Genomic DNA, 20,503 nt, shown 5'->3' with positions numbered 1-20,503 from the left:
CGGCGCATGTGACAAATACAATTTGATTTGACTATAGCAAGCAAAGTAACACAACAGCCTGAAAATAGGTTGATAGTCACAATAATTTGACATGTGACAAAAATAGCTCCTCCACACCAATCACATGAAAGGTAACCCGGGGATGGGCGTGGACTTTGGATCGTCCCTGAAGGAACTGGTATACCACATGCGTACAGGATTCCATCATAATCATGAATAGCATTGGGAGTTCACAAGCACAACATAGGAGTGGTATGAATTGTAGATTATCTGTGTGTGATGTCACCGTAATAAACTGCCAAGTCATCCTGTGTTATCTTAACCTGCCCTTTGGGCACAAGACTATAAACATGACATGTATATAGTGCTACACTTTCACAGCTTGCTTCTTTATCCATCCAGGGCCAAGGATTGCCCAACAGCTAAGGTTGTTCATTCAGAAGGTGGATGTGCATTGAGCAGTCTTACTGATGGCCTATTATAATAGAAACGCATCAACACTATCCCCGGAATAGTGAGGAGTCAGGCCTTGCCTTGGTCCTAAACTAATTGTCTATACCTGTCATAAAAGCCCCATTACGTTCCAATGCATCACATACGAAATGTAGTTATAGTAATGAGTTATTCGTAAGATGAGATTCTGGGCCTAACAAATGCAAGCAATCAATAAATCCAATGTCCACAAATCATGTTTTGACTGTAGTTTAATTTATTAAAAAGACCAGGGTGCAAATATTTTTAAAAAAAATTTAAAAAGAGAAACATAATTTAAGCATTTTTAATACAAAACAATAAACTATTCCAGTCCCTCTTGACATCTAAGACACGGACAAAAAAAATACTTTGTTATAGCGTTTTTTTTTTTTTTTATCAAGTATTACACAATGTAGGTACAAAATTAAAATGTATACAATTTACATTTTTTTGTACATAATATAGCAAAATCTTTCAACTCTTAAGAGAAAATACAACTCTTGTTGCACATGAAATTCCACCACGAAGGAAAACTCTGTACGCAATCTTTAGAATACTCTGTACTGGGCCGTACGCACTACCCTCTGTAGTGCCTTGCGGCCGAACAGTTGCCAGAGGCCGAACCAGGCAGTATGGATACCAACCCGTCAGGATGATGCAGCTGTAGATGGGATTTTGAAAGACAATTCTTTACCTAAAAATAAAAAAATACTACTAATAAAATAAAACACAATGACAAGCTGCCGCAGCCATCACTGCAGTAGTAAAAAATATAGATGCACTGCCATGTCAAAGAAACAATATATACACTCTGATATCTTAAACTCTGTACTAAATTAAATTACACAAGTAGAAAAAGACCAAGTAACCCCATTTAGTAGTGCAAAGTCATACAAAATCTGCCATGTCCTAACACATGTAAAACACTAAGAGGACAGAAACATCTTTTGAATTTTTTTTAAATCCATGTTAATGGAGTATTTTTTTGTATTTCAAACATAGTACAAAAATATATTTTGTGCTCGGGTTGACAAAAAAAAACACAAAAAAAAAACAACTATGGATGTTGAATTTAAGTAATCAAGCTTGGACGTGTTCGTACAACAAACTTTTAGTAAAAAAAAACTAACTCAATGGGGCAGAGAAAAAGCACCCTTGGACACATGCTGCTTCCATAACTAGATAAAAAGCTCCTCAAGGAGGTTCCTTGAAAGTCCAGTTCTTCGTAATGCTTCCCTTCAAGCTACCGTCGTCATTAAGAAATGACATGTTCAAGTCCTAGTGTCAGGTTTAGTTAGCCATGACCGACTGGAATTGCTGCTTGGAATACTGCATGTTGCTGAGGTTGAAGTTCAGCCCATCATTGAGGGTCTTGTCGTTGAGATCTCCGTAGGCCGCAAACACGTCAAAGGCATCGTTGTACTGCAGCGGGCTGAGGCTGAGAGAGCCCTCGCTGGGGAACACGCCCCCGGAGCTCCCCTGACCCTGGAGGGTGGGGAACACGCCCCCGGAGCTCCCCTGGCCCTGGAGGCTGGGGAACACGCCCCCGGAGCTCCCCTGACCCTGGAGGCTGGGGAACACGCCCCCGGAGCTCCCCTGACCCTGGAGGCTGGGGAACACAAACTCCTTAGCATTAGGAGAGAGTGCAGAGGCATTCTGCTGCTGGCCCAGGCCGTACAGAGAGTACATGGAGGTGGAAACGGCTTTGTGCTTCATTAGGGTGTTCACATTCAGCCCCAGGTCATTGGTTGGGGAGGTGCGGGCCACCTTGTTGCCGTTACCATTGTTGTTGTTGCGGCCGGAGATCTTCATCTTGGTGGAGCCAAACTTGGTGGCGGCAAAGGTGGCGGTGGTGAAGGTTATTGGATAGGTGGAGCGCGGCATGAACGAGGGGCTAATGGCCGCAGATTGCCCGAAAGGGGGTGAAGGAGAGCTGGACTCAGAAGAGGTCCCGATAGAGTCACTGATGGGCATGAAGACCTGGGCCTCTGGGTTGAAGCTGTTCTTGATCTCCTTGTCCAACTCGGACCCGTTGTTCTCATTGTTATCATCCACATACAGCACCTTGACCGGCCCCTTCTCGCCAAGCTGGTAGGACACCTCGAAGGGGTCAATCCACACACTTAGGTCCTGAGGGAGATTATCCCGGACGTCGTCCAAATCCAGGCCGCTCTCCTTGGCTGCCTGCTCCACCACAGGGTCCACCTTCTCCCCTACGTGGAGGCACCTGTACCCAGAGCCCTTGTATGGCTTATCCGTGTACCAGTGGCCATCGTACTTCTTCTTCAGCTGCCTCTCGAGCTCCTCCCCGAAGATGTTCACACGCCGTCTGGGGAGTTTGTTGTACAAGTAGGAAATAATAAAGTTAAGTGCTACTTGGATTTCAAGTTGCATAGCTGCTTCTCGGTTATGACGTGGGTATTCCTGAGCGTTGCAGTGATAAGCAGTTTGGGCCAAACAGAGGGACAGAGTAAGTGGTAGTTGCTGAAACGATATCCTTCCGTCCACAGGATAAGGTCCCTAAGCCTGGAAGAAGAGGAGGAGAGATAAATTAACAAAAACATGATGACAATGCTATATGGCTAATTATAAACTGGGTAGTTTGGGTCCTGGATGCTGACTGGCTGAAACAGCATTTCAGCCATGTAAATATCAGACAATATACCACTGGTATGATGCAAAACTACCTGTTTACTGTTATATATATGGCCATATTCCACAAACCCCTGAGGTGACGCACACACATACGTTGGTAACCAGTTTATAATAGCAATAAGTCACCTCAGGGGTTTGTGGAATATGGCCAATATACCATGGCTAAGGACTGTATACAGGCTTTCTGATTCATGCATAGGCGTGGTGTAAATGGCCATATACCACACCCACTTGGGTCATTATTGCTAAACCTACCATCCCATAGTACAACAAAACTGTACGTTCATATAAGTAATATGATCAATGTATGCACGCATGACGACGCCAAGTCGCTTTGGATAAAAGCATCTGCTAAATAGAATATATTATCATTATATTAAATAATCTGTTTAACTCACCGTTGTAAAGATGTTGGCTTCATAAACCTGGTTGCATTTACAGTAGAGTACTAAATGTGCTCTGCCATTCCCTTCCCAGTACAATATCACTAGCTAGCTATAAGTAAGGCCTAAACATACGGACTCAGTTCCCTGGCAGTCTTCTAGTATTTGTGACAGCTAAAAAAGCAAGCATAGTTGACCTCTGGACAGTGGTGGCTCAGCGCGTTAACGCAATTAAAGTAACAATGTAATTAGCCAATGATCCGAGACATTGTAACCTCACCTGATATAGAATATTTCTTGCGCGATGACGCAAACACACACACACGTCCCTAATTCATTTGATATGATGAGATGTGTTGTCTAGTGAAGGTAACAGAAGAAACCGTGTCCGTGAACCACCACTGGCTAGAGAATCATGTATTGTTAGAGAGCAGCTGGTGAGCTGATCTAGCAAAGAGAACCCTTGTTGTTACATAATCCTCATTGAATTTCTATTCACGGTCATAGATGTCCTTCTCTTTTAGAAATGACACTTACCATTACCATTAGCTAGCGAGATATATATGAGATGATCAAAACGTTCAATCCAAATCCTACAGCTTGCCTCGCTTCAATTGAATCTATCAATCATTAACGTAGCCAACGTTAGCTAGTTACGCACCAAGGGTTTGAAGGAAATGTAGTATTGTAAATAGCAGCTATGCTTACCGTTACGGTATAGACTTAACCTGTTAAATGAAAGCTCATCGGATGTGTAATTTAACATTAAGACTGTTGAATGTGCTCCTATCCTTCACTGTCATTCAATGACCACCAAGCTAACAAAACTACGTCTGGTTGTTAGCTCAAAATAGTTTGATTTAAACTTTCTAGCTAGATGGCTAGATATTCCCATCGTCAGCTATATCAACTAGCTATCTAACGTTATTACTAACAATTATCTGTACTAGCTAGCTAACGTTATAACCAACCCAAAACAAGACGGAACAAAGCGGTTATATCATAAATTAGCTCGTCTCTAGGGATTTGAACAACAATATAAATTAATTAACTAGCTACCTCGCTAACGACTTCTATTGAAATAGCTAATAAAAGAGAAGTATACTTACAGGTAAGTATCCAACGTTACAGTTACATAAAAATTCACAGCAGGTCGTTGCACTGCACAGCTTCGATGACGAATGACTTAACGTCAGTTAGCTACTGTAGCAAACAAAAATAACGTTGTCAAATACGCTTTTTAGCTAACTAAATGGAGACGGTTAGCTACTTCCTTGTTGAACAAAATTGTCCTGCTGCTGTATGACTATATTTTATTCCAGTTATGTTATGCGGGCGACAATTTTTATTTCGTCTGGAAGTTTTTTTTACAACTGCGCTTTAAAGTTCGGATTGTCTCGTTTATATATAGGTAGTACTCCGCCACGGACACAAAAAAGGCGGTGATGAGGTGCTCAGAGGTCGAGCCTAAATAACGGGTTTCCATTGGCCAAACTCGGCCTTCGTCATTCGTGAACTACTTCATCTTGCATTCCGATTGGCTATTTAGCAAGTCAGTTAATAGCAAGGGTTTATTTACGGTAGTGGTTAGCGTTTCATGTGTATTGGGACCACAAGTATCATAATGTTGAAGGTTGTTGAGATAGCTACTGAACATTAATGTATGTACTTTGACAGTAGTAAATAAATTCCACTCAATTTCATAGCAAAGAAACGGACACTTAAAACCAGTGCGATATAGTGTCTCAAATATATGAGACAATGATTTGTTGTAGTTGCTCTGATTATGCCCAAAGATTATGCCAGTGTGATTATTTCGGAAATACAATGATCATTGTGAGACGACGTGCAAAAAAGGTTGTGGAGAGGGAAAAGTAGTGTATAGGCAGTTTGGCGGAAGGACACATGTCACCGGGTAGGGTTGTGCTCTGTTCCGTTAGGTACTTGGGACATTGGCTGTACAGTCTGTACAGTTCGCGAATTTTGTTTTGATATGCTTTAGCTTGAAGTTACAGGGTTATTCTGACCTCGCTCTCCTCAACATTAGGAATACAAGAGAGAAATTGATATATTGAAATGAATGGACATTAGAGTTAAAAGGTTATGCATATTGGGTCCTTGCTTAAAACATGGGATATTACGTGTAAGTGTTACGTTTTATAGTAGGCTAAAGTTCCCTAGGTTACAGGTTCCTATGATGAAACTTTTAGGTCATGGTCTGTGGGACCGTGTGAGTGACTGGTTTTGTTACACAATGGTCAAGCTCTTTCTGTTTGTGTCCTAGTACAGCAACTGTGTAAAGCTCAAATACGTATTGCTTTTACTGTTGAAAGCCAGTATAAATATAGTAAAGTATACACTATAAGGTAAAACTAAATCAGTTTTGAGCAAAATAGGGCTTTTTTTTTGTAACAACAACTGCAAACTTCAAGGTGTAGGGCATTCAAAGAGTTGGTCTCATGGGGATTTGTGATGTCATCGGCCTCCCCCCTTGCTTGAGGAACCATAGAGGAGCGTTAGAGAACAAAAGAGGAACGTGGATCAGAGCACGTGGTCCGTCCAGTTCAAGTGTTCAGCAGTCTGATAGGTTGTAGATATAAACGTTTTCCTCTGCGCCTGTTCATATCAGACCTCATGCTCCGATACCGTCTGCACGACAATAAGGGAGAGAACATCTCATGCCTGGGGTGTGTGGGGTCCTTGATGATACCGTGGGACTTCCTCAGACACTGTTTGAGTAGATGTCCTGGATGGGTGGGAGCACGGTCCCAGTGATGTACGGGGCCGTCTTCACCACCCGCTGGAGGGCCTTACGGTTGTGGATGTAGCAATTCCCGTACCAGGCCGTGATGCAACTGGTCAGGACGCTCTCGATGGTGCATCGGTAGTATTTGGAGAGGACCCGGGGCGGCATGCCAAATTTGTTCAGCCGCCTTAGGACGTAAAGACGCTGTTGCGCCCTCTTGACCAGAGTGGTGGTGTTGTTGGTCCTCTGTGATGTCCTGTGATGTCCTCTGGTCCTCTGTGATGTCCTGTGATGTCCTCTGGTCCTCTGTGATGTCCTGTGATGTCCTCTGGTCCTCTGTGATGTCCTGTGATGTCCTCTGGTCCTCTGTTATGTCCTGTGATGTCCTCTGGTCCTCTGTGATGTCCTGTGATGTCCTCTGGTCCTCTGTGATGTCCTGTGATGTCCTCTGGTCCTCCGTGATGTCCTGTGATGTCCTCTGGTCCTCCGTGATGTGGACGCCGAGAAACTTAAAACTGCTGACTCGCCTCTACTGCAGTACCGTTGATGTGGATTGGGTCATGTTCCCTCCTCTGCTTCCTGAAGTCATGATACCACAATGCCAGTTAACTTACCTTCTCCCTTTAATAGTTTTTTCAAAAATGAATTACAGTTGAAAATGTTCAACAAGTTCAAATTCAATCCATCATTAATTTCAAATAATAAACAATTAAAACAATAAGTAATCAATTCAAATTAAGCAAACCAAAAGGTCATCCAATCAAACAAATTTTTTTTTAAGAAACAAAAGCAATCAATCAATCAATCAGAAAAATATGTCAGTCAATTCAGTCAGTCAGTCCACAATGTACAGTATGTGTCTTTGTGTTGGGGAGGGGAAGTGGTGGGGATTGTGCTGGCAGTTGCTGAAAAGCGGTGACAGTTGTGGTTGGTCGGTGCTGTGTCTGGGACCAGGAAAACCTGGGTTGGTTCTGGTGTTAGGGCCGGGACTGGAAGTCATGCTGGGACCGGGACTGGAGGTCAAGGGTTTGTTTTGGGTCTGGTGCTGGGGACCGGGGGGGGGGGGGAAACTGGAACCGGGAACCTGAAACCGGAACTGGGGCTGTTACAGGTGCTGAGTTGGGATCTGGGTCTGTAGAGGGGAGGAAGGACAACCTGAGGATCAAGCAGACACACAAGGGAGCCCTAGACCCAGAGGTCAATGTTGGTACTTCCCTGTTGTCTGCTTGCTCCAGGTGAAGGTGTGATCTTTGGTCCCTCCTCCGTGCCTCTTCCGGTGTTATGGTGCTGGGTCTGGGTCTGGACCTGGATCTGCAAAGGGGAGGAAGGACGACCTGAGGAGCAGACAAACACACCTGGAAGCACAAGACCTGGAGGTCAGTGATGGTACTCTCCTGTGGCCTGCTCGCTCCAGGCGTCTAGAGCTTTGGTCCTTCCTCCGTGCCTTCTGGTGTGGTGATGAATGGTTCCTGCTTCTGGTCTGGTTCTGTGAGAGGGATACGAGTAGGGGGAAGAGATGGAGAGGGAGCAGGGGTGTGGGGGTGGTGGAGGGTATGTCCATCGGCCTGGGCTGGTGTTGGAGTAGGAGCGATGTGACGGCAAGGCTGGACGACAAAGGGAGAAAACAGAGCCCAGATCCACCTGGGGGAAGCTCTCTATAGGTACCACATTTCATCTATATATAGATTATCTAGTGGAGAGGCCACCTTGAACACCCATCTGGGGAAAATCTTTCTGTTCGGAGTGTTGTCAGAGTCATGATGATGGGTTATTGGGGCAGAGTTCAGGTCTGATTGATTCATTGCATATTTGGATGAGGGCCTCTAGCGGGTCATTTGTGTTGAGTGGCTGTTCACAGGTCTTGACGTGCCTCCCCATTGACTGCCTGTTGAAATCTTGTACTATCTTGGTGATGGAATGGGGGATGCTGGGAGGGGTGAAGGTGGTTCAGAGGGTCCGAGGGGTCTGGACTGAGGCTGGCTGGCATCAGGGGTTGGGTTCTGGGGTGGTCTTCTGGTCTGGTCTCTTGTTGGTCTGTTGTTTGTCTGGTCTTGTCCGTTTGGAAATGTTAGTCCAGTTTGGGTCGTCATCGTCATCTAAGAACTGGAGTTGTCTCAAAACCTCTCTCAAAAGCTCTCTCAAAACCGGCTCCCATTTGACCAGGGGTTTGGAGGGGGTGGAGGTGGTAAGCAAGGGATTTGTTGGGGGTGCAAAGGTGGAGGGGCCGGCGTGGGGCGGGGGGGTTGTTTCTGAGACATCTTGGGTTGTGCCTGTAGAAAGGTCTGTGTCTTTGATGTTATTGTCTGGTGGAGAGGGTGGAGGGGGTTGGGATTTGGGTTAGTGGCCTTGGCCCTTGCCCTGCCGGCGTAGGAACTGGGGCAGGTTCTGAAGAAATGGCCCCCTTTCCCACACAGGTTGCAGGGGCATGTGGAGGTACAGTCTGAGGTGGAATGGTTGTCTATACATACCTTGCAGATGATGGCTGTGCAGGAAATGGCCAGATGGCCCAGTTGTATGAAGTTTCTGCACAGTTTGGGCATGCCGTAGTATTTTTTTAAATTGTATTTACCTTTATTTAACTAGACAAGTCAGAACTTCTTAGGGCTAGGCGTCCCGCCAGCGGGACACCTGTCGACAACTTCCGGTGAAATTGGAGGGCACACAATTCAAATAAATATTCATAAAAATTATGGATATTAAACATTTAGGTTGTTTTTTCTTTGTTTTTTTCTTTGAATTTTCTCCTACCATATCAATTGTGTTATAGTCTTATAGATTATTTTAACATTTCTACAAACTTCAATGTGTTTTCTATCCAATAGTACCAATTATATGCATATCCTGGCTTCGGGGCCTGAGTAACAGGCAGTTTACTTTGGGCACGCCAGTCAGGCGGAAATTGAGAAAAAGGTAGAAGTCAATTGAACAATTTCTTATTTACAATGACGGCCTACCAAAAGGCAAAAGGCCTCCTGCGGGGACGGAGGCTGGGATTAAAAATTAAGTTAACACATCACGACAAGAGACACCACAACACTACATAAAGAGAGACCTAAGACAAAACATAGCATGGGAGCAACACAACATGGCAGCAGCACAATATGTTAGCAGCACAAAACATGGTACAAGCATTATTGGGCACAGAGGGCAAGAAGGTAGAGACAACAATACATCAGAAAAAGCAGCCACAATTGTCAGTAAGAGTGTCCATGATGGAGTCGTTGAATGAAGAGATTGAGATAGTTTGTGTGTTTGTTGCAGCTTGTTCCAGTCGCTAGCTGCAGCAAACTGGAAAGAGGAGCGACCCAGGGATGTGTGTGCTTTGGGGACCTTTAACAGAATGTGACTGGCAGAACGGGTGTTGTATGTGGAGGATGAGGGCTGCAGTAGGTATCTCAGATAGGGGGGAGTGAGGCCTAAGCGGATTTTATAAATAAGTATCAACCAGTGAGCCTTGCGACAGGTATACAGAGATGACCAGTTTACAGAGGAGTATAGGGTGCAGTGATGTGTACTATAAGGAGCATTGGTGGCAAATCTGATGGCCGAATGGTAAAGAACATCTAGCCGCTCGAGAGCACCCTTACCTGCCAATCTATAAATTACATCTCTGTAATCTAGCATGGGTAGGATGGTCATCTGAATCAGGGTTAGTTTGGCAGCTGGGGTGAAAGAGGAGCGATTACGATAGAGGAAACCAAGTCTAGATATAACTTTAGCCTGCAACTTTGATATGTGCTGAGAGAAGGACAGTGTACCGTCTAGCCATACTCCCAAGTACTTGTATGAGGTGACTACCTCAAGCTCTAAACCCTCAGAGGTAGTAATCACACCTGTGGGGAGAGAGGCATTCTTCTTACCAAACCACATGACCTTTGTTTTGGAGATATTCAGAACAAGGTTAAGGGCAGAGAAAGCTTGTAGTAGTGGACGGACCCTCTGTTGTTTCCCAGTGCTGGGGAGGTGTTGGCCTCCGCCCACTCCGGTTAGGCCCAGTCTTAACATTACTAGCCATTTTCGTGCCCCAGTCCAGACGTTGTCTTCGTCCAGGACACTACTAGCCGCTGACTTGAGGGTGGTGAACCTGCTTAACCAAACTTGTATGTCGTACTGTACTGTAACTACCTTTCATTCTTTCGTAAAGGGGGCTATGCTCGAAGTTTGTTATTAAACAGGGCTGAATCTTAGCCGTTTCTGAATTTTAACCCAAACTGTTCTAGTAACTGGGGGGTTCTTGAAACTGGCTACGAATGATTGCTGTGGCCTTGGGGGTTTCACCAGGCAGTTCAAGTCAGATGGCACAAATCCCTCCCTATAGGCTGACTCATTGTTGTTGATTATCAGGCTTACAACCGTGGTGTCGTCTGCAAACTTTATGATGGAGTTGCTGTCGTGCAAAGCCATGCAGTTGTGGGTGAACAGGGAGTACAGAAGAGGACTGAGGACACACCCTTGGGGGTGCCCTGTGTTAAGAGTCAGTGTGGAGGAGGTGTTGTTGCCAATACTCACAGCCTGTGGTCTGCCGGTCAGGATGTCCAGGATCCAGTTACAGAGGATGATGTCCAGACCCCGGTCTCTGAGCTTGGTGTCCAGACCCAGGGCTCTGAGCTTGGTGTCCAGAACCAGGGCTCTGAGCTTGGTGTCCAGACCCCGGGCTCTGAGCTTGGTGTCCAGACCCAGGGCTCTGAGCTTGGTGTCCAGGCCCAGGGCTCTGAGCTTGGTGTCCAGACCCAGGGCTCTGAGCTTGGTGTCGAGCTTGGAGGAAACTATAGTGTTGAATGCTGAACTGTAGTCAATAAACAGCATTCTCACATCCGTGTTTCTCATGTCCAGATGTGTTACAGCCATGTGATTAGCAATGGAAACGGCATCTTCCATGGATCTATTGGAGCGGTATGCAAATTAGAGTGGATCCAGTGTGCCTGGCATGCTGGCCTTGATGTAGGCCATGATCAGCCTCTCAAAGCACTTCATGATGACCGAGGTGAGCGTGACTGGGTGAATGTCATACCTGGACCATCTTTTGAGATCTCTCTCTCCCTCCCTCCCTCCTAGTCCTAAGATATTTGACATCACAGCCCTCTCTTACTTAACATGAACTCTGGAGCACAATAAACACAAAACCGTATTAATGAACTATACAGCTAGGGCAATGGGGGTTCAGAGGAGGGGAACAGATTTGAGACAGAATATTATATCCTGCCCTGAATACCCAGGCAAAAGGAGACAGTATGTTTCATAAATGATTGATTTGTTCAGTCTGAAATATTGTCCAACTCAGGGGATGGATGTTAATGCAGTGCATTCTGGGAAACCCGGAATGCAGTGATGCAATACAATATTAGAATTGATTATAGTATGATTGACGTTCATTTATAGAAGAGTGTCTGTTTTTCAGCTACATGTTTTTCTGCAGCCTCAGGCAATTTACTCTCCTTCCCTCCTTCTCTCTCCCTCCCTCCTTCCTCTCCCTCCCTCCCTCTCTCCCTCCCTCCTTCTCCCTCCCTCCCTCCCTCTCTCTCCCTCCCTCCCTCCTTCTCTCTCCCTCCCTCCCTCTCTCTCCCTCCCTCCTTCCTTCTCTCCCTCCCTCCTTCCTTCTCTCCCTCCCTCCCTCCCTCCCTCCCTCCCTCCCTCCCTCCCTCCATCCCTCCATCCCTCCCTCCCTCCCTCTCCCTCCCTCCCTCCTTCTCTCTCCCTCCCTCCCTCTCTCTTGCTCCCTCCTTCTCTCTCCCTCCCTCCTTCTCTCTCCCTCCCTCCTTCTCTCTCTCTCCCTCCCTCCCTCTCTCCCCTCGCTCTCTCTCTCCCTCCCTCCTTCTCTCTCCCCCCCTCCTTCTCTCTCCCTCCCTCCCTCCCTCTCTCCAGATTGGGCCTCTGTAGGGGTGAGAGATGAGTCCCAGCAGGGAGGATCCTGTGTGATGGAGCCATAAAAACACTACAGAAGCCATTGGACACAGACCAAGACATGGCTGCATTCAGGTTGAGAGTTAACCAAATCAAGCAATCTGTATGCTATGAATTACAGTATATAACATATACTCGTAAGCAGACGCTGTCATCCAAAGCAATTTACAGCCTCGCCTTGAACCAGGGACCCTCTGCACACATCAACAACTGACACCCACGAAGGATCGTTACCCATCACTCCATAAAAGCCGCGGCCCTTGCAGAGCAAGGGGAACCACTACTTCAAGGTCTCAGAGCGAGTGACGTCACCAATCGAAACGCTATTAGCGCGTACCACCGCTAACTAAGCTAGTCATTTCACATCGGTCACATGTGCATGCATTTTCCATATGGGTGGCTCCAAGCGGCAATCGAACCCTCTTACCTTTGGCGTGGCAATCACCATGCTCAACCGGCTAAGCCACACAGGGCCACAGTGAAAAGGACAGTTTGAATATCAATACATACCACAAATGCCTATCTTATTTGGTTGTTATTCCCAAAACACGGCAGCGGTCAGGCAGTGAGATGACCAAACACTGCAAAATGGCGTTCTTTAACAGAGCATTAAAAATCCAACTACATACACAGTGACTGTGTTATTTGGTTGTTATTTACACAACATGGTGGAGTGTGTTAAAAATGTATGAAGATTCTCCCCCCCCCCCCCCCCCCCCCTACTGGTTTAATAGCATTCAGGCTCGCCAGGTTTCTCGCTGGTTTCTGCCTCTTGTCATAGAGAGCTCACCAAAGGGCCCCGCTGTTTTTGTTGTTGTTGTGGTGAGGTGCTCCTAGTTGTGTTTTTGAAAGTGTAAATGTGGCTAATGAAAAGAACATGGTCAACTTTAAACTTTATCTCCTCCCTCTTGGGGTAAAAAACATCTTCCTTTCCAGTTGTGTGTGTGCGTGCGTGCGCGTGTGTTTTTCTGTGTGTGTGTGTGTGTGTGTGTGTGCGTGTGTGTCCCACAAGAATAGTAAACACATGATTATTGACCAACTGGGGACATTAGTCTCCACGAGGTCAAATGCTATTACTAATGCTAAATGCTATTCTAACTTTCACCCTTTTAGGGGGGTGGGGGGGGGGGTAGTCACACTTCCCTGCTAAGAAGTAGGAATGTCATTAAGTATGTTAATACATGTTAATACCTGTTAATACCTGTTAATACCTGTTAATACCTGTTAATACATGTTAATACCTGCACAGCTCGACTCTACTGAATACATGCATGCTTTGAAGAGGTTTGAGCAATGGGCTCAGGGAAAAGAGTTGGAAATAACTTTCAGGCTAAATAAACTAACACTAAAATGTTGATATACAGTACACGCATGGGAGGTGGGACTGGGAACCGGAGGTGTTCATGGATTTGGACAGTACAACCTCCTAGTTATCATAACCATGTATGTAAAGTCTGGGCGGCAGGTAGCCTAGTGTTTAGAGCATTGGGCCAGTAACTGAAAGGTTGCTGGATCGAATCCCTGAGCTGACAAGGTAAAAATCTGTCGTTCTGCCCCTGAACAAGGCAGTTAACCCACTGTTCCCCGGTAGGCTGTCATTGTAAATAAGAAATTGTTCTTACCTGCCTAGTTAAATTAAGGTCAAGTCTTTGGTACTGAGCCTTATATAATGCCTGATATAAGCAAAGTCCATGTCTGAATGTCTAAACAGCGTTGACAGACTAGCTCCTATGAAAATGATTGTGGAGGTGGGTCTATTAACTATCTATTCATGTATTAACTATCTATTAATGTCTATTAACTATCAGTGGGATCTCCTCTCCCATTTCAATGCCATTCTGTTCCAGGTAGTGCTGGGTTTCATTTCAGGGATTATGTTCAGCAGGCTATCATGAATCAGCCAGTCAGCCAGCCAGTCACATTCAGCTAAATGGCAGCAAACGTGGCACAGACACAAAATGGCATACTTCTGACACCCTATTCCTTGTGTAGTGCAATACTCTTGATCAGAGCCATATAGCCTAGAGCCTTCAGACAGAACTCTGGACCTCAAAGCCAGTTCCACTGCATGTTTCCAATGTTCATCTCTAATCAGGGACTGATTTAGACCTGGTTCTAGGCCTATACTGGCCTAGAACCATATACAGTAGAAAAAACACACAGCTCTTGGCTAACTCACACGACTCTTGGCTAACTCACACAGCTCTTGGCTAACTCACACAGCTCTTGGCAAACGCACACAGCTCTTGGCTAACTTACACAGCTCTTGGCTAACGCACACAGCTCTTGGCAAACGCACACAGCTCTTGGCTAACTTACACAGCTCTTGGCTAACACACACAGCTCTTGGCTAACGCACACAGCTCTTGGCAAACGCACACAGCTCTTGGCTAACTTACACAGCTCTTGGCTAACACACACAGCTCTTGGCTAACGCACACAGTTCTTGGCTAACTCACACGGCTCTTGGCTAACTCACACAGCTCTTGGCTAACTCACACAGATTTTTTAACCAGGTAGGCTAGTTGAGAACAAGTTCTCATTTTCAACTGCGACCTGGCCAAGATAAAGCAAAGCACTGCGACACAACAGCACAGAGTTACACATGGAGTAAAACAAACATACAGTCAATAACACAATAGAGAAAAAGTCTATATACAGTGTGTGCAAATGAGGTAAGATAAGGGAGGTAGGCAATAAATAGGCCATAGTTGCGAAATAATTACAATTTAGCAATAAACACTGGAGTGATAGATGTGCAGAAGATGAATGTACAAGTAGAGATACTGGGGTGCAAAGAAGCAGCAAAACATTTAAAAAAAAAATAACAGTATGGGGATGAGGAAGATGGATGGGCTATTTACAGATGGGCTATGTACAGATGCAGTGATCTGTGAGCTGCTCTGACAGCTGGTGCTTAAAGTTAGTGAGGAAGATATGGGTCTCCAGCTTCAGTGATTTTTGCAATTCGTTCCAGTCATTGGCAGCAAAGAACTGGAAGGACAGGCGGCCAATTAGAAATTGGCTTTGGGGGTGACCAGTGAAATATACCTGCTGGAGCGCATTCTACAGGTGTGTGCTGCTATGGTGACTAGGGAGCTGAGATAAGGCGTGGCTTTACCTAGCAAAGACTTATAGATGACCTGGAGCCAGTGGGTTTGGCGACGAATATGAAGCGAGGGCCAGCCAACGAGAGCATACAAGTCGCAGTGGTGGGTAGTATATGGGGCTTTGGTGACAAAATGGATGGCACTGTGATAGACTGCATCCAATTTGCTGAGTAGAGTGTTGGAGGCTATTTTGTAAATGACATCGCCGAAGTCAAGGATCGGCAGGATAGTCAGTTTTACGAGGGTATGTTTGGCAGCATGAGTGAAGGATGCTTTGTTTGCGAAATAGGAAGCCGTTTCTAGATTTAATTTTGGATTGGAGATGTTTAACGTGGTCTGGAAGGAGAGTGTACAGTCTAACCAGACACCTAGGTATCAGAACTGTCCAGAGTAGTGATGCTGGATGGGCGGGCAGGTGCGGGCAGCGATTGGTTGAAGAGCATGCATTTAGTTTTACTAGCATTTAAGAGCAGTTGGAGGCCACGGAAGGATAATTGTGTGGCATTGAAGCTCGTTTGGAGGTTTGTTAACACAGTGTCCAAAGAAGGGCCAGATGTATACAGAATGGTGTCGTCTGCGTTGAGGTGGATTAAAGAATCACCAGCAGCAAGAGCAACATCATTGATGTATACAGAGAAAAGAGTCGGCCCGAGAATTGAACCCTGTGACACCGCCATAGAGACTGCCAGAGGTCCGGACAACAGGCCCTCCGATTTGACACACTGAACTCTGTCTGAGAAGTAGTTGGTGAACCAGGCGAGGCAGTCATTTGAGAAACCAAGGCTGTTGAGTCTGCCGATAAGAATGTGGTGATTGACAGAGTCGAAAGCCTTGGCCAGGTCGATGAATACAGTTGCACAGTATTGTCTCTTATCGATGGCGGTTATGATATCGTTTAGGACCTTGAGCATGGCTGAGGTGCACCCGTGACCAGCTCGAAAACCAGATTGCATAGCGGAGAAGGTACGGTGGGATTCGAAATGGTCGGTGTTCTGTTTGTTAACTTAGCTTTCAAATACTTTAGAAAGGTAGGGCAGAATGGATATAGGTATGTAACAGTTTGGGTCTAGAGTGTCTCCCCCTTTGAAGAGGGGGATGACCGCGGCAGCTTTCCAATCTTTAGGGATCTCAAACGATACGAAAGAGAGGTTGAACAGGCTAGTAATAGGGGTTGCAACAATTTCAGATGATAATTTTAGAAAGAGAGGGTCCAGATTGTCTAGCCCTGCTGATTTGTAGGGTTCCAGATTTTGCAGCTCTCTCAGAACATCAGCTATCTGGATTTGAGTGAAGGAGAAATGGGGTGGGGGGGGGATCTTGGCTATGCTGTAAAAAACAACAGTAAATTACTGGCAGCACAATAGCGAGTAGGTTACTGTAAATTTACAGTAAATGACTAGCAGCACAGAAGCCAGTAAAATACTGTAGATTTACAGGACCTTTACTGTAACACAAATGTACAGCATATAACTGGAACACCTGATTACAATAACATGCTGTGTTTCTAGAATTTACAGTACATTACTGGAAGCACAAGGGTTACTAAACTGTTGCATATTTACAGTGCAGGCAGCTAGTGCCAACGATGGGCAGTATTTCTGTTGAATGTATTTGATATAGCTATTTCAATACTTTCAATACCTACTTTGTAATTTGTATTTCACTGGCCTGAACTACAATTCATGTAGTCCATTTTGTAAAAGTTGAAGTAGAATACATGTGTTCTGTACTGTCTAATATAATATATCCCTCTTAATGTCAGCATTGTCAGTAACTGTAAAAATATTTTTACTTGCTATGGCTGTGGTATATGCTTGTTTACCTTAGTTAAATACATTGACTGTAAGTCGCTCTGGATAAGAGTGTCTGCTAAACGACCAAAATGTAAATGTAAAAATGAACACTTGAAAAGCACTGTGGGTATTATTCTAATGAGCTACGCCCCCAAACAAGACCAAGTCACGGCAAGTAAAATGCTTCTGTAACCGTTACTAGGGATGTTGCTGTAGTTAAGGATGCGTTGGTCTTCAACATATCCTGTATTTGTAACAAGATACTTTTTGAAAATATGTTAATGAGACAAAGTTTATTTTGCAGCTCACAACATTTTCTCACAATGCACCATAATTCACAGGGTGCTGCTGCAAATATACAGCAAAACGGTAATACAGTACTGTATAGAATTACAGTAGCTAACTGTGAAAGGTTTTGCTGTAAATTTACAGTGTAGGCCTCAAATAACACGCTATGGACCAAGTGTGTGTGTGTGTGTGTGTGTGTGTGTGTGTGTGTGTGTGTGTGTGTTTTCCTGCTACAGACACACAGACAGACAGTACACTTACACATGATATAAAGCATGTGCTTTCACAGTCAGATCGACTTTGAGAAATTCAATTACACTCAGCATTGGACAGCTAGTGGTTGTGGATGGAATGGGTTTTGGAGTGAGGGCCATCCATTGCTCTCAGTGGGGATGATGTGTCACATTACCATGAATAGTGAATGGAGTCTGATACAGTGGGTTCTGAGTCTTTGGCAGTGTGATTTGTATTTTTGTCCTCCTCTCTTTCCTTCCTCACTCCTTTATCTTTCATTTTGACTCTGACCTTCCATTGCTTGCACACTCATTTTGGAGTCCTTAACCTAAACACATTTTCTGTTTCCTCTCTTTGCCTCTCCTCTCCTCTCTTCTCTCTTCTCTTCTCTTCTTCTCTCTTCTCATCTCCTCTCCTCTCTTCTCCTCTCCTCTTCTTGCCTCTCTTCTCCTCTCTTCTCCTCTCCTCTGCTCTCTTCTCCTCTCCTCTCCTCTCCTCTCCTCTCCTCTCCTCTCCTCTCCTCTCCTCTTCTCCTTGCCTCTCTTCTCCTCTCCTCACCTCACCTCTCCTCGTCTCCTCTCCTCTCTTCGCCTCTCCTCTCTCCTCTCCTTGGGTATCAAATCAATTTCTGGGACAGGGAGGACGGCACTGAGCTCTCAAAAAGAGTCTAACTAATTCATAGCTGGGGAATAAATGGATGTTTCTCAGCTTTCTCTGCTTCATATATTACAGTTTTTCTCAATTGCTAAAACACTAAAACCCATTGGCTGAACAAAGTTCTCAGTTGCCTGGACTCATTTAGCTAATTATGCAGTCTGTTGTCAATACCTTAAACCATTTCACATGGTAATACACAATTTGCAGATCTCACTTAGACTTTTCAGCAAAACTCTAAACACATTCCCATTCTCAAAACACATTCTACACTCTAATGCACATGTCATCCATACTGGTAAACACATTCTGCACTCTAATGCACATGTCATCCATACTGGTAAATACAAGTGGCAACAGTCAAATACAAATAGAGAAGGCATGTCATCGATTGAACACAACCACTCAAAATATATTTAACCTGTTTCAAATGATGCGACACAACCAATACAAGCCAGGTCAGAGACCAAACAGGTTGTTGAAGGTGGGAAGGAGAAAGTCTGAGAATGGATAAAAGAAACAATGTGAGAGGACGAGGACGAGTGCGTATGCGAGGTGGGCAACGAGGAGGAAGAGGAGGACGAAGAGGAAGACAAAGAGTGGAAATATCTCATGAAATTCGAGCAACAGTTATAGACCATGTTCTTGTCCATGGACTGACAATGAGGGAAGCAGGACTTAGAGTGCAACCCAATTTGAGCTGATGTTCTGTGTCCACCATAGTAAGGACATTCAGAGAAGAGAACAGGTACAGGATACTACTGTATTTTTGTAATTGCAAATTTACTGTACTACACTATATGCAGCTGTTTCAATAGACATTTGTAAAGTTAATCACTATATGTATTGTACTGCATGAATATGTTTTGTAACTGCACTACTACTTTTTGTAGAATTGTAAGGCTGCCACATGCAGGTGGAAGGACAGCTGTATTCACTCAGGAGCAAGAGGCCGTCATAGTTGGCCTGGTCCTTCAAGATAATGCAATACGACTCAGAGAAATCCAGGAACGAGTGATACAAGACAACACACACTTCCAGGGAATCGACAGTGTGAGCATTTCCACCACAATTGGCCGTGTCCTCCATCGTAACAGGATGCGAATGAAACGAGGAAACAGGGTACCTTTTGAGCGCAACTCACCAAGGGTGAAAGAACTGCGAGCTCAGTATGTGCAAGTAAGTGTACATTCAGAAACATTTACTGTAATCCAGATTGTCTACAGTACTAACACATACTATGTAAATGACATTACTCTTCAGTACATACAATGTATGTGAATCAGAAGCCTAATTGTTCTCTACAGTATAGCACTGTCTCTGTACGACTTACAAAATCCTACATACAGTATATTGTATTTCTACACAGACAATATTTGACTTGGAATCCTTGGACAGACCCCATGAGTTCATCTTTGTCGGTGAAGCAGGCTTCAATCTAACGAAGAGGAGAAGGAGAGGCCGAAACATGATTGGACAACGGGCCATTGTTGAAGTCCCTGGTCAACGAGGTGGCAAAGTCACAATCTGTGCTGCTATCAGCAACCATGGTGTTCTACATCACCATGTTACACTCGGGCCATATAACACCCAGCACCTTCTAAGATTTATTGCCAATCTAAGAGATATTTTATTTGAGCATCAGGTTCAAGAGCAGCAGGGTCAAGAGCTAAATGAGAATCCAATTCCCACCTATGAGATAGTGTGGGACAATGTCAGTTTCCACCGAGCTGCTCAGGTAAGGGAATGGTTTAACATCAATGGGCAGTTTATGAACTTGTACCTCCCTCCATACTCGCCTTTCCTGAACCCGTGTAAGGGCGTTCGTCTGTAGGAGGAAGAGAAGCGGACCAAAGCGCAGCGTGGTGGTTATTCATGTTTTAATAAATCGCTACACATGAACAAACTAACAAAAACAAGAAATGTGAAAACGCAAAACAGTCCTATCCTGTGACACCAAACACAGTGACAGGAACAATCACCCACAAACACACAGTGAAACCCAGGCTACCTAAGTATGATTCTCAATCAGAGACAACTAATGACACCTGCCTCTGATTGAGAACCATACTAGGCCGAAAACATAGAAATGCCCCAAAACATAGAAAAACAAACAGACTGCCCACCCAACTCACGCCCTGACCATACTAAATAATTACAAAACAACAGAAATAGAGGTCAGAACGTGACAGTACCCCCCCCCCAAAGGTGCGGACTCCGGCCGCAAAACCTTGACCTATAGGGGAGGGTCTGGGTGGGCGTCTG

The 20,503-nt window shown here is 45.0% G+C and overlaps 1 protein-coding gene and 1 long non-coding RNA gene across 2 annotated transcripts; one reads left to right on the top strand and one right to left on the bottom strand.

Moving 5' to 3' along the window:
- Positions 1-691: 691 nt before the first annotated feature.
- Positions 692-4,892, bottom strand: LOC110491299 (protein Tob1). The gene is made up of 2 exons (XM_021564654.3): positions 4,622-4,892; positions 692-3,000 (listed from the first exon to the last, which is right to left on the bottom strand). Exon 2 carries the CDS (start codon positions 2,866-2,868, stop codon positions 1,765-1,767), a length of 1,104 nt encoding a protein of 367 aa, XP_021420329.1. The 5' UTR covers positions 2,869-3,000; positions 4,622-4,892; the 3' UTR covers positions 692-1,764.
- Positions 4,893-5,429: 537 nt separating this feature from the next.
- On the top strand, positions 5,430-12,791 carry LOC118939503 (uncharacterized). Its single transcript, XR_005036429.2, has 3 exons — positions 5,430-5,655; positions 11,092-11,242; positions 12,121-12,791. It is a non-coding gene; the product is annotated as an uncharacterized LOC118939503 (long non-coding RNA).
- Positions 12,792-20,503: the final 7,712 nt, after the last annotated feature.

This window comes from Oncorhynchus mykiss, chromosome 16 (genome assembly GCF_057628025.1).
Source record: "Oncorhynchus mykiss isolate SJ-2025 chromosome 16, ASM5762802v1, whole genome shotgun sequence".
Classification (NCBI taxonomy): domain Eukaryota; kingdom Metazoa; phylum Chordata; class Actinopteri; order Salmoniformes; family Salmonidae; genus Oncorhynchus; species Oncorhynchus mykiss.
The sequence above is the reverse complement of the archived record's forward strand: the minus strand, read 5'-3'. Positions and strand labels throughout refer to the sequence as shown.